A 13,200-nucleotide genomic window follows, 5' to 3' on the forward strand; every position below is an offset into this window, starting at 1 on the left:
CTAGTACAATTTTTTACTGTTTTACAAGACTGTACTACTTCTTTCCTTGTACAACATTCTAAAATAAACCATTATTTTTAAGTTCCTATAGTACCAAAGAAAGCTGTCCACAAAGAAAAAATACCTCCTCCTCTACCTAAAGAAGAAGCTTCACACTTTGAAGGTACAATAAATTTTTAGTAGGATTTGAAATATAATAAACATGTTTTCATATATAAATCTCTGATTATTTTGAGAGCATTCTGCCTACAATAAGGTTTAGTTAGCAGCTTTCATTAGCTGCAACAGTATAAAATTAATTAATTAATTAAATAATCATCTGTAGGTTTTTTTAAGGGGAAAATTAGCTTTTTGTGCAAGGGATAATTGTAATGGACTCCGGTATTTGGGATCAGTCTGAGGGGAAAAAAATAGAATAGAAAATGTGACAGCATAGATAGACAGGGCCTGTCTCTGCACTCAAGCCCAGTTCAGGACACTACATCATAGAATGGTTTAGGTTGGAAGGGACCTTCAAAGGTCATGTAATTCAACCCCCCTGCATTGAGCAGGGACATCATCAACTAGATCAGGTTGCTCAGAACCACATACAGCCTGGCCTATCACATATCACTCGTCTTTCTCCTGGCAAGTTGAAGATCAGGGTAGAATCTGAGATTTTTTTTCTTCCTTCATTTGAAAGCATGCTTATTTAGAGGGTAAATATAATACAGACCCATGTATCTTTGGATTAGCTTGAATATTTGATTGCATTTGTTATCTTTCACACTTGTTTTCTGAATATATTCCAAGTTAATTTAAATATTTAAACTAATATCTTTCAAGTACATGAAGTTTGTGAGGAGATGCACATAGAAGAGGAAATTTCTACTGTTTATAGAAAAGAGGAGGCTCCAGCACCTCCAGCACCTAGAGGTATATGTCTTCTTCATCATCTCTTCCTGCAATTTGCAAAGTCATGAACTCCAGAAAAATTATTCTTGTTCCTGGATTAGTTTCTTGTTCAGTGTAATTAGTTTCTGTGTTCATTCTTTTAGTACCTTTAGTACCTATAGTACCAACAGTTACTTACAAACCTGGGATTTTTGTGACTTGTCTTTCTATTCTATATAAATTCTTAAAATGTACTAATATCTTTAAAGTGCCTACAGTCATTAAGAAAACTGTTACAGAAGAAAAAGTGCCTATTGCTGTGCCTAAAAAAACAGAACCTATTCCTGTGCCTAAAAGACCAGAACCTCCACCATCTAAAGGTACTTTGATAGCCAAATAAAACTGAGGTCTTTCGAAAGTAACCATCTTTTCTGTTCTTGTATCTTTTCTGCTTTGGTAGTTCATGGTCCATTTGTGTCAGATTTGTGGCATTTATGTTGTATATATCCCTTTTCCCGTTTCTTAACTTGTCTTTATGTCATAACATGAAAATTAAAGTCAGTAAATATCTTTCAAGTGCCTGAGTTTCCCAATAAAACTATTCCTGAAGAGAAACCTGTCCCTCTGCCTAAAAAGGCAGAAGCTCCACCTGCCAAATGTATGAGCGAACATATCTTTTCCTTCTCCTTTTTTCTGTCGTCTGTTTTGTCATTATTGAATCATTAAAAAGTTGAGTTTGTCTTTCTTCTACCCAAGAGTAATCCATTGTGATGGCACAGAAATTGTTACAGAAACTAGTCAAAGGACAAAAAATATAGAAAACTACTCGAGTCAACATGCAGTGAGATTTACAGAACAAACAATTTCACTACATGGGTGTTTGTAGGTACTGTAAGCAGCTTCAGAAATTCTATCAATACTCAAGCAAGAAGTATATACTCTTCCTCTTTCACTTTGCATATGTTAAACTTAGAGGTCAATTGATCTAATTTTGAATTGAAATAGCTTTAGTCCCAGAAACCAGTTGTTACAGTTCATTCAGATATTTCAGAAATCTGCCTGAAGTAGCTGTTTGCGTGGCATGTCACCTCTGCATGACAAAAGATCCCCAGCAATGTTGCTTCAAGCTGTGATTTTCCAGAGGGATAGAACCATGGAGAATTTTCAGAACATGTAGCTGTTGTCAGAGTATGCTTATTCATATACTTACTTGTTTTGTCTTATTTCTTTGCACTGCATATTTGTTTTGTTGTTTTCTTTAATTTTTAAAAGTACACTAATATCTTGTGTCCAAGATACCTAAGAAATCTGTCTCAGAAGAAAAAGTAAATGGTGCTGTGTCTAAAAAGCCGAGAGTAACACCACCTAAAGCTTATATGAAAATAATGCTGACTCTGAGGAGATTTCCCTTTCTCTTGGGCAGTAGGATTTACAGTAGATGAAAAATATTACCCTTTATTTCTTGTTTATAAAATATCCTGTAGTATGCAATTCTATACAGTATTTTTTGCATGACATCTCTTTTTGTATCTGATCTTACGTTTCTTTCTGATATGCTTCTTGTGAGCATATCTTCTAATAATTTGTGTATTTTTAAATGCTTTAAATATAACAAAAATGGATGCTGTTTCCTTTAAGTGCCAGAGATGTCAGAGAAAATTCCAGAAGAGAAAGTACCTGTTGTTGTGCCTAGAAAACCGGAACCACCAGCAGCCAAAGGTATGTTGCACACCAGATAGATAACTAAAATTTGGAAGAGAAAAAAATCTCTGCCTTGATTGTGCAGACTAGTTTTCAGTTGTTTGTTTGTTGTGTCCTCTTACTTTTCTTCTCTGTGCCCAAAGTTCTATATATGCTACAGTTCTGGAAATTCTTCTTTTTGAATCATAGCTATAGCTGTAATCAGTGTACCAGTGTGTTAGAAATACTGATGTGGCTGGGCAGAGATGAGACTGATACTTGAGAACTCAGGAGAGATCTTAAGAGAGAAGAAAGGACTTCTGTGATGTGAATTGCTCCTAACTGACAGTGAAAAATTAGCCCTAAAGAGAGAGTTTAATAATTTCAGATTGTGAAGTAAGTGTTAGAGATGTCAAACACAGGAAAAAACCCTCTGTGCATAGATGAAATATTGATACCAAGAAGTCATCATGCATAGAAGAATTTGACAAAGAATACAGAATGGTCAACAGCAGCCTTAATCAAATGCAGATTTGGGAAGTGGTTGAATAAAATGCAAAAATAATGTAATGTAGAAGAAATTCCAGAAGTCTCAGAGTTGTTTCTTCAGACTTTACAGAGACATATAAAAACCCAATAAACATGTCAAATCAATGGCTCCATTATAAACCTCCTTACTTTGCAATTTCTAGTAAAAAGTTTGAATGTAGCTGTAAAATTCCAATTGAAAATAATCTCTTTCTTTAAAGTGCCTGATGCATCTAAGGAAGTAGCTGTAGAAGAGAAAATCAAAGTTGCTGTGCCTAAAAAGGCAGAAGCACCACCAGCTAAAGGTACTTGTAATTAATAAAACCAAGGCAATAATTTGTATTACTTTCAGTGATAAGACATTTTGATGTGCCCATCTTTCTATCTTATAAACTGCCATTTTGAAAATTCATTTTTGAGAGCAGCCTCTTTACTCCCCTCAAATTACTCTCAATCAAGATTGGGAGCATAAAGACTATTTGGTAAAGATACTTATGTTTAATTCATGTCACTTGGTGTCCTTTTGGTTTGCTTCTTTTTCCACTTTAATGTTATTTAAATGTCTTTATATTCTTAGTATTAACACAATTGTTAATTTTAAAGTGCCAGAAGTGCCCAAGAAAGTCCCAGATGAGAAAATACCAGTGGTGGAGCCTAAAAAACCAGCAGTTCGACCAGCTAAAGGTACTTGACATTGTGACAAAATTAACAGAAATCAAAAATTTCACTCTTTTACTGTATTAACACTATAGAAGATAGTACCCAAGACCTCTGTTAGAATTTTCTTCTGTTATCAAAGGTTTTTCGAGTGAACAAATGTGTTGTGTGAAAAAAATACAGCTTGTTGTTTGGTGTTCTCACTAATATTGTTCTGCTATTATGCTTTAATGTTGCTTATGAAATTCTTATATTAAAAGTTATTAATATTTTTCAAGTGCCTGAGGTACCACAGAAAGTGATCCCAGAAGAGGTTTCAGTTAAAATACCAAAGAAACCAGAACCTCCACCAACTAAAGGTAACTGCTGTATACAATTAATGAAAGAAAACCCATTTTAATATAATGGCAATTTACTAAAAATTTTCTATAAAATATTTTTGTTGTTTAAATTGTAGTTTTTGCATATGTACCTCAGTGAGACATCAAAAAGTACTTTCTGTAGGCAAACAAAAAAGTTAATATTCATATTCAAAACCACTCATGCTTTTGCTGTCCTAGAGATTTATTTTTTCTTAGTGTCTTAATGCTGCAGATATATGCTTGAATTTCATAAAAATAAAATTAATTACTTTCTTTAAAGTGCCTGAGGTGCCCAAGAAAGTTGTTTCAGAAGAAAAAGTACGCATTGAAGTTCCTAAAAAACCAGAACCTCCACCACCTAAAGGTAATTTTCAATACTGATAAAATTGTACAGTAATTTTAATCTGTTTCTCTAAATATTATTTTTAAATTTGTATTATCATAGTTTTTTATATTCTAATATTTATAAATGTTACAGATTGTGTTATCTTCTTCACTTGTGAATAGCTCCCAGTAAGCTGCAAGGGCTATAAATGATGTGCATCAAGCAATATCAAAAAAAGAAACAAAGACTATTTATTTGGAGAGGTTATTTTTTTTTTCTGATTCTGTTTAATGATTTTCATCTTGGAGCTATTGTTGCCTTTTTAATTCCCATTCTTCAAATTCCTGAAAGTAAACCAACTAAATATCTTTAAAGAACCTGAGGTGCCGAAGAAAGTTGTTCCAGAAAAGAAAATACCTGTGCCTAAAGAACCAGAACCTGTAGTTGTCCCAGAACCAGAGGCTGCACCTGAAGAACCAGAACCTGAGACAGGTAAATCTCAACACTAATAAAATAACAAAAGCAAATCCTCTTTTCTTTAAACTTTGACTTTCCAGGCCTTCACTTTTCTGAGATTCTAAATTATACCTATTGTATGTATCTGCATATGTGTGTGAAATAGACATACATGTGTCTTTTTGAAGAATAGTGACAAATCTTGGATGTCTAAATTGCCTGTATCTTAAACTTCAATTCATCTTACTATTTTAGATTATTCTTCCTGTTCTGCTACTTGGGTTCATGAAAACAACCACAGCTAATATGTTTAAAGTGATAATAGTAGAAGAAAAGAGAGTACTCATTCTAGTAACTAAGAGCAGAATTTTCTTTACCAAGAAAAATTATATTCCATCACTGCTAATTCTTGAAAGAGTCTTATTAGAAGAGTCTGCTTATCACCTGCAATGTTATTAATATCTTTTGTCCTGTCCATTCTTGTTTATAATTACCGTAGATTTTACTTATAGCTTAAATTATACTATCAGTGTATGTATATGGGGTCATGAGGCTTGGGATGTGTTTGTACACTTGAGAGAAAAGGGAAAAGAGCCAAAATGTGGTATATTCATCATTACAAAGGCCAACAAAATGACTGATACCTGATATGGTTTTAATGTTTTTATTACAACTGTGGGTTTATGTTTTATGATTCACTTAAACTTGGTATGCTTGTCAGTGCACTTGTTAAGTTTAGAACTAATATCTTTTATGTACATGAAGTGGCCAAGACAAATTTCCCAGAAAAGAAAGTACCTCTTCCAGTTTCCAGAAAATCAAAGCCCACTGCAGGACCCCCAAAAACAAAGCCTCAAGAGGTAAAACCTCAAGAACCAGAACCTGCTAGAGTGGTCCGAAAGCAAAAGCCTGTTGTGGAACCCAAAAAAACAGAGTATGTTGTGGCATCTGAAGAGCCTGAGACTGTTTTGGCACCTCAGAAAACAGAATATGTTGTGGCATTCCAAAAAGCAGAGCGTCTTGTGGTGCTTGAGAAACAAGAGTGTATTGTGCTACCTGAAGAACCCAAACCTGATGTGGCACCCCAAAAACTAAAGCATGGCATGACGCCCCCAAAACAAAAGCCTGTTGCAGAACCCCAAAAAACAGAGCCATTCATGGCCCCTGGGGAACCTGAGTACATTGTGGCACTTAAGGAGTCAGAGACAGTTGCATCAACCCAAAAATCAGAGCGTTTTGTGGTGCCCCCCAAAACAAAACCTTTTGTGCCACACCAAAAAACAGAGCTTGTTGTAACAACTGAAGCAACAGAGTTTGTTGCAGATTTCCAAAAATCAGTGCATATTGAAGAGTCCAGAAAATCGAAGCACGTTGCAGCAGCTGACAAGCCAGAACCTGTCATGGAGCCTGAGGAACCAGAACCAATTTTTGCACTCCAAAAACTAAAGCCTTCTACAGCACTTCAGAAACCAAAGCCTGAAGTGGCACCTAAAGAACCAGAGCCTCTTCTGGCATCTGAGGAAACACCACCAGCCAAGAGGGCCGAAATGCAGGAGAGTGTTGCTCTACCTAAAATACGAGCAGCTGCACCACCTAAAGGTACCACTTATGAATAGGATCTTTTTTCCCTCTCTTGAGTATATTATGTTTCACTGCTCGTTTTAAATCTTAATACAAATAACTAAAAGTTACTAATATCTTTAAAGAGCATGCAATGCCGGAAAGGCTACCCCAGAAGAGAAAATTCCTGTAGCTGTTCCTGAAAAGTCAGAGCCTCTATCAGTCAGAGGTACAGGTTAGCACAAATATATGATAAACACACCTAATTTTCTTCTCTTATTATCTTAACCTCTTTTGTTCTATCATTTCAAATCTGATGTTTTAAATGATGCCTACTAAACAAATCACACAGAGTATGAGTGTGTACCAAGTTCTTACTTGAGAACACGTCTATTGTCCTGTGTGTTTCAATCTCTGTACTTATATTCAGTTGCATTGTACTTGTAAAATTAAATGCACTAATATCTTTGAAGTGCATGAGATACCTGAGAGGGCTCCCCAGAGGAGAAAGAGCACATTAATTTACCTAAAAATACAGGAGCTTCACTTACTAAAGGCACATACCACTATGATTAGCATCATAATGAAGGTTGGTCAGTTTTAATAAATCTCATTTTAAATTGTTCTTTCATCATATACTCTGATATCTAAAATAGGAGAGAGATGTACCAGAAAATAATTGCTGTGCAGGGGTGTTAAATGTTTCCTCAACTAAAAGCATCCAAACTTTTCTTATATAGCTTTTTTTTCTTTTACGATTTGATTTCTTAGGCTATAGCAATAAATCAAGCAGGTATGATGAACTCTTGTTAACAATTGATGCCAAAACATTCTGGACACTAAACAAGAGAATGGATGCATAAGCTGTTGTTCACACTATTAGTAGGTATGGTTTAATACATAGTTCACTGGGACTTTGCAGGTTTACCGTAGAACATGATGATTTAGAAGGCCTTACCCAACCTAAATGATTCTATGTTTCTATGACAAAATAAGTAGAAGGTTTCAGCAGAAAGTAGTGGTTTCTGTAAATAGAGCAAAATAATTGCAAACGTCTTTATGTATCTGTGGTGTCATGGGTAGCATCATGAAGCAGAAACTTTTATTTAAATGGTTAATTATAATTTACCTGTATTTTGGTCATATGCCAACATTCTCCACTTTATGATTTGCAAAGTTTTTTAAATAGCATGAGTAGCACCAAAGACCTGTGAAGTTCCTGCGAACAACATTCGCTGAACTTTCTGAAAGGCATTTCTTTTTTCAGATTAATCAGTATAAGAGACTTTAGAATTCAAATACTAAAGATTACTTAAGATACTCTAAAGCTGTACACAGGATAGAGTGATGCAGTGCTGCATCATTTCATTTTCTTTAGAAAGTCCCAAGCACTGACCAGAGAAGTAAATACCCTCTGCCACCAATTTGTCTCCATGTGAAATACAACTTTCCTCAAATGAAATACCACCCCACAGTGATGAAATTTAAAGCATTTTAAAAAAATAAATACAAAAGGGAATAGTTATAAGCAACATCTAGTGATGAGAATGCAAGTGAGAGCTGTAATAGGAAAGAACGTGTAAAGCAAAAAAAAAAAAAAAAGAGTAAACATACAAAGATGGAAAAAGGAAAGGTGAAGTCAAGTGCAGAAATAAAAATAGTGAGACTTTCCAAGTGACAAATATAAGGATGACAGTGATTGCCAAAACTAACACAGAACACACAGTCATGAATGATACATGACTGGTACTCAGATACAGTCGAATTCCATGTAGTCCTTCAGCTGTTAGAAAGAAGGCATGTGTTTTCTATGTTTCTGCCTGACTCAGAAACAGAAACCAAACACAGAATTCCCGCCTCCTGCCTGCCATATCTTACACCCCGGTTATTCCAAGTGTTTGAAGCAAAGCATAATTGATGCTTGAATGTAACCACAGCACTTTCTCAAAGAAGACTGCATGCATATATTATTGATCATCTTATTGTTTCATATACACCTGTAGAGGACGCAAAACTAAAGCATACTAATATCTTTGAAGTGCCCAAGGTGCCCAAGAAAGGTGTTGTGGAAGAGTCCATACCTGTAACTGTGCCAAAAAAGACAGAACCTGCACCAGTTCAAGGTATCTGTTGCCCCGTGCCTCAGCATGCATGAGACTGTTTCTTACTGTCTTACACGTTATTTGTCATGTCTATTATCCTGCTCATTTGTGATTGCCTGAAATTTCAATGTTCTGTACTGTGTACGCGTTCTATTGTTAGAATGGCAAATATGTAGGGAACACAGAGGACTCTCACAATCTTCCTCATATGCGTTCAGAACCAAAAAATCATAGCGGATAAGGTGCGTGGGAAAATATTTTTAATTTGGAGTATTATAGAAGCCCTGAAAGGTCACAAAGTCAAAACAACCAAGTACCAGTATGGCAAAAAATTAAAAAAAAAAAAAAACAACAATCCACCAGAAAATAAACAAAGAGAAACAGTGATGATGATGGGATTTCCATTCTTCACGCTGTCACTGCCCACACTGCTGAGTGCAAAGCACTGGCAGATTCATAACGAATGGCAACAGATAAGTTATGGGCTGAGGCTGATCCAGGGAAAGGTCAGATCCCAGCAGATTTGGAGAATGATGGTGCCTCCTCTCAGGGAGGGAAGGCTGCTGAGTACAGGGAGGGGAATCCTAATTCACACCTCACCCTGAGCAGAACCTAAACATAGCCAGCAGTTTTCTCACAGAACCTACTTGGCATCACCACCCTGTGCCTCTCTGTGGGTTTGTGTGTATGTCCGTGAGTGAGGGAGAAATGGTCTCAAGGCATTGTGAGACCAGTTTGCTTACCTTCATGAGCGCATCTCTAGTTTGTGTTTCCTTGTTCATCTTCCTGTTCAATGTATAAAACTGACTGTTACTAATATCTTTGAAGCACCTGAGGTGCCCAGGAAGGCTACGCGTGAGGAAAAAGTGTCCATTCCCATTGCCAAAGCACCAGAGCTTCCAGCACCCAGAGGTACCTCTTTCCATGGATAACTTAACAAAGAAGATACTTTATCTTCTTCTCTTGAGCGTTGTCCTCCCTCTCTTGGCCTGTCCCTGTTTCCATACAGAGACTCTCAAGACTGTGTATGCCTGGTAAATAAATGGTGCCGTATGTGCGTGTAAGGTGATGATGTGGCTGTGTGGTGATGTTCTGTATCACTGTTGCCCTGGATTTTGTTCCTATTTGGCATGTGCTTTCACCAATGTAAAATAAAACACACTAATATCTTTGAAGCGCCTGAGATGCCTGAGGAAGAGGAGGAGGAAGCACCCGAAGAGGTGGCACCAGTTGCTGAGGCTGGAGAGCCAGAAGCTCCTCCAGTTGAAGGTATGCAGCGATGTTCTGAAAGAGCCCGTTCTTCCTTCTATGTTTCCACAGTCCTGAGTGCTCTTTGCCCCTCTGTGTTCTGTGTGTCAGGGTGACAGTGGCTTTTGGTTGTGTTGTTTCCGTATGTGCCTCTGCATCCCTAAAGGAGAGAGTGGTGTTTGTCAGCAAGAGCTCTCTCATAAGTCCATAGTTTGGCTCCTTGCTGAGAGTGGTCCTCCTGAAGGAACAATGCTTGTCTAGAGAGGGCTCCCTGTTAGTCTGTCAATGGTTTACTTTCCTGCTTCTGCTTGCCAGACGGCTGATTTCTGGTCTTTAGCACAGTCAAGTAAACTGGACTAATATCTTTAAAGCGCCTGAGGCGGCCGAGGCGGAAGAGCCAGAAGAGGAGGTGCCAGTGGTTGTTCCCCCAAAGCCTGTGGCAGTGCCCAAGAAACCAGCAGCGGCATCCAAGAAACCTGAGGCTCCACCAACTAAAGGTAGAACTTCTGGAGGGATTTGCTTTTTACTTTAGTGTATTGATTACTATTTTCACTTCTTCTACCTTCTTTTGCATAGTACATGTTTTGTGTCCTCTTCCCCTAGCCTATGCTGTGCCTACCTTTGCATATGTGACTAACAAACCAGTCAACAGAGGAATGTCACAGTGTCAAAAATACCTAAACTCTTGGATTTTATCGTGTATTATGCTCTCTTGTATATTTTAACTGTGAATTTAAGAGGAAATAATATCTTTAAAGTGCTCAAGGTGCCCAAGAAAGCTGTCCAGCAAGAAAAACCACCCGTTGCTGTACCCAAAATATCAGAACCACCGCCAGCCAAAGGTACATACCATCACTATGCGTTTCATCATTAGAAAGAGACATCATGCTCTTCTTTACTTACGTCATGCTAATTTTTCTGGCAATGACCTATTGCAGATAGGGGCATAAGAAATATGAAGCGCCATGCAAAGTACCTAAAAGATGGCAGTAAAACTAATATAGGTTTCCTGAAAAATATCTGTTGCTTTCTGAACTTTTTTGTAAAGTTTAAGAATTAGCAATTACTGCATGCTTGGTTGAAATGAATAATATGTTGCTCTGAGCAAGAGCCTGCAATAAGTCAACACTTTAAAGAACATAATGTTGAATCTGTGAATTTTCTAATAGACTGTATCGCTGGATGACAGCAGCAGTATCAGTTCTCTGCCTCTTTAAAAGCAAGTTAGTGCTAATAATATATGAGGTTGATTTGCTAGGAAAAGTCTGGATATATCTACTGATGATCCACAGTAGTACTGCAGTAAAGGGTCATTAATATGACCAAAATGAAAAGAAAGAAAATACGTATTTCTGTAGTCAGTAGAATCTAAAAGCCAGGAGCTGTAGAAGACTGAAAATGAAGAGCAACGAGTGGAAATAGTTGATAGAAATAAGCAGTAAATATAAAGCAAATGATAGCCCTCCTAAAATTGTTATAATGCCCATGTAGTGATGAATGAATGATATATGACCGATACTCAAATGCAGTAAGATTCCATAAATAAGTCTCTGATTGGGTGTAGAAAGAAGGCGTGTGTTTTCCATGTTTCTGCCTGACTCAGAAACAGAAACCAAACACAGAATTCCCACCTCCTGCCTGCCATATCTTACACCCCGGTTATTCCAAGTGTTTGAAGCAAAGCATAATTGATGCTTGAATGTAACCACAGCACTTTCTCAAAGAAGACTGCATGCATGTATTATTGATCATCTTACTGTTTCGTATACACCTGTAGAGGACGCAAAACTAAAGCATACTAATATCTTTGAAGTGCCCAAGGTGCCCAAGAAAGGTGTTGTGGAAGAGCCCATACCTGTAACTGTGCCAAAAAAGCCAGAACCTGCACCAGTTCAAGGTACCTGTTGCCCTGTGCCTTCAGCCTGAATGAGACTGTTTCTTACTGTCTTACATGTTATTTGTCATGTCTATTACCCTGCTCATTTGTGATTGCCTGAAATTTTAATGTTCTGTGCTATCAATTAAGGATTCAATTTCTTAGTACTTTTTATAAATGACACAAATGATATTTTTAATTTAGTGATTTGTTTTTATATTCTAAATCTGCAGATACTTACGTGTTATATTTTAAAACTTGACCATGAGTTTTTCACTCTTCTGCCCAATTTTGTTTTCCTAAGCTGACACATCGAATGTTTCTGTGATTCTTGACGGTCTCAGTCTCTGTGATGGACATTGTGTTAAAAATATAAAGGAATTTTAATCAGAAATGCATCTATGAGGGCAGAAAGAAACAGTGAAGCATATCAAGTGTTGAAAGGAAATGCTGATCATTTTGGAGTTAATAGTAAGGAAAGAACGGTTATAAAATTGGGTGAACCATACAGGCTGTGGAAGATGCCACAGTGAAATCAAAATTGAGGCAAGAGACCTACTTCGGATAAGAAAATCAGACAATGAAAAGAAAAGCAAAAAAACAGAAATAGAGAAGGACAGACATATGGACAAACGAGAAATAGTGCGCTCCTCGCACTGTCACTGCCCACACTGCTGAGTACAAAGCACTGGCAGATTCATAACGAATGGCAACAGATAAGTTATGGGCTGAGGCTGATCCAGGGAAAGGTCAGATCCCAGCAGATTTGGAGAATGATGGTGCCTCCTCTCAGGGAGGGAAGGCTGCTGAGTACAGGGAGGGGAATCCTAATTCACACCTCACCCTGAGCAGAACCTAAACATAGCCAACAGTTTTCTCACAGAAGCTACTTGGCATCACCACCCTGTGCCTCTCTGTGGGTTTGTGTGTATGTCCGTGAGTGAGGGAGAAATGGTCTCAAGGCATTGTGAGACCAGTTTGCTTACCTTCATGAGCGCATCTCTAGTTTGTGTTTCCTTGTTCATCTTCCTGTTCAATGTATAAAACTGACTGTTACTAATATCTTTGAAGCACCTGAGGTGCCCAGGAAGGCTACGCGTGAGGAAAAAGTGTCCATTCCCATTGCCAAAGCACCAGAGCTTCCAGCACCCAGAGGTACCTCTTTCCATGGATAACTTAACAAAGAAGATACTTTATCTTCTTCTCTTGAGCGTTGTCCTCCCTCTCTTGGCCTGTCCCTGTTTCCAAACAGAGACTCTCAAGACTGTGTATGCCTGGTAAATAAATGGTGCCGTATGTGCGTGTAAGGTGATGATGTGGCTGTGTGGTGATGTTCTGTATCACTGTTGCCCTGGATTTTGTTCCTATTTGGCATGTGCTTTCACCAAGGTAAAATAAAACACACTAATATCTTTGAAGCGCCTGAGATGCCTGAGGAAGAGGAGGAGGAAGCACCCGAAGAGGTGGCACCAGTTGCTGAGGCTGGAGAGCCAGAAGCTCCTCCAATTGAAGGTATGCAGCGATGTTCTGAAA

The 13,200-nt window shown here is 37.7% G+C and overlaps 3 protein-coding genes across 7 annotated transcripts in view; all 3 read left to right on the forward strand.

The window, feature by feature from the left end:
* The window catches only part of TTN (titin), a 247,435-nt gene that overhangs the window by 117,860 nt on the left and 116,375 nt on the right, over positions 1–13,200 (forward strand). For all 5 annotated transcript variants that reach the window (XM_065670238.1, XM_065670240.1, XM_065670239.1 and 2 more), the window contains 6 exons: positions 2,512–2,592; positions 3,303–3,386; positions 3,685–3,765; positions 4,017–4,097; positions 4,381–4,464; positions 4,801–4,917. In XM_065670238.1, the coding sequence (XP_065526310.1) occupies positions 2,512–2,592; positions 3,303–3,386; positions 3,685–3,765; positions 4,017–4,097; positions 4,381–4,464; positions 4,801–4,917 (528 nt within the window). The remainder of the gene's footprint in view (positions 1–2,511; positions 2,593–3,302; positions 3,387–3,684; positions 3,766–4,016; positions 4,098–4,380; positions 4,465–4,800; positions 4,918–13,200) is intronic.
* Positions 5,592–6,576, forward strand: LOC136011110 (titin-like). Its single transcript, XM_065672766.1, has one exon. It carries the CDS (start codon positions 5,592–5,594, stop codon positions 6,495–6,497), a length of 906 nt encoding a protein of 301 aa, XP_065528838.1. The 3' UTR covers positions 6,498–6,576.
* On the forward strand, positions 9,728–12,936 carry LOC136011114 (titin-like). Its single transcript, XM_065672769.1, has 5 exons — positions 9,728–9,862; positions 10,129–10,288; positions 10,550–10,633; positions 11,605–11,688; positions 12,739–12,936. The coding sequence occupies exons 1-5, from the start codon at positions 9,728–9,730 to the stop codon at positions 12,840–12,842; spliced, it is 567 nt and encodes a 188-aa protein (XP_065528841.1). The 3' UTR covers positions 12,843–12,936.

The sequence above is a fragment of the Lathamus discolor genome, chromosome 3, assembly GCF_037157495.1.
Source record: "Lathamus discolor isolate bLatDis1 chromosome 3, bLatDis1.hap1, whole genome shotgun sequence".
NCBI lineage: Eukaryota > Metazoa > Chordata > Aves > Psittaciformes > Psittacidae > Lathamus > Lathamus discolor.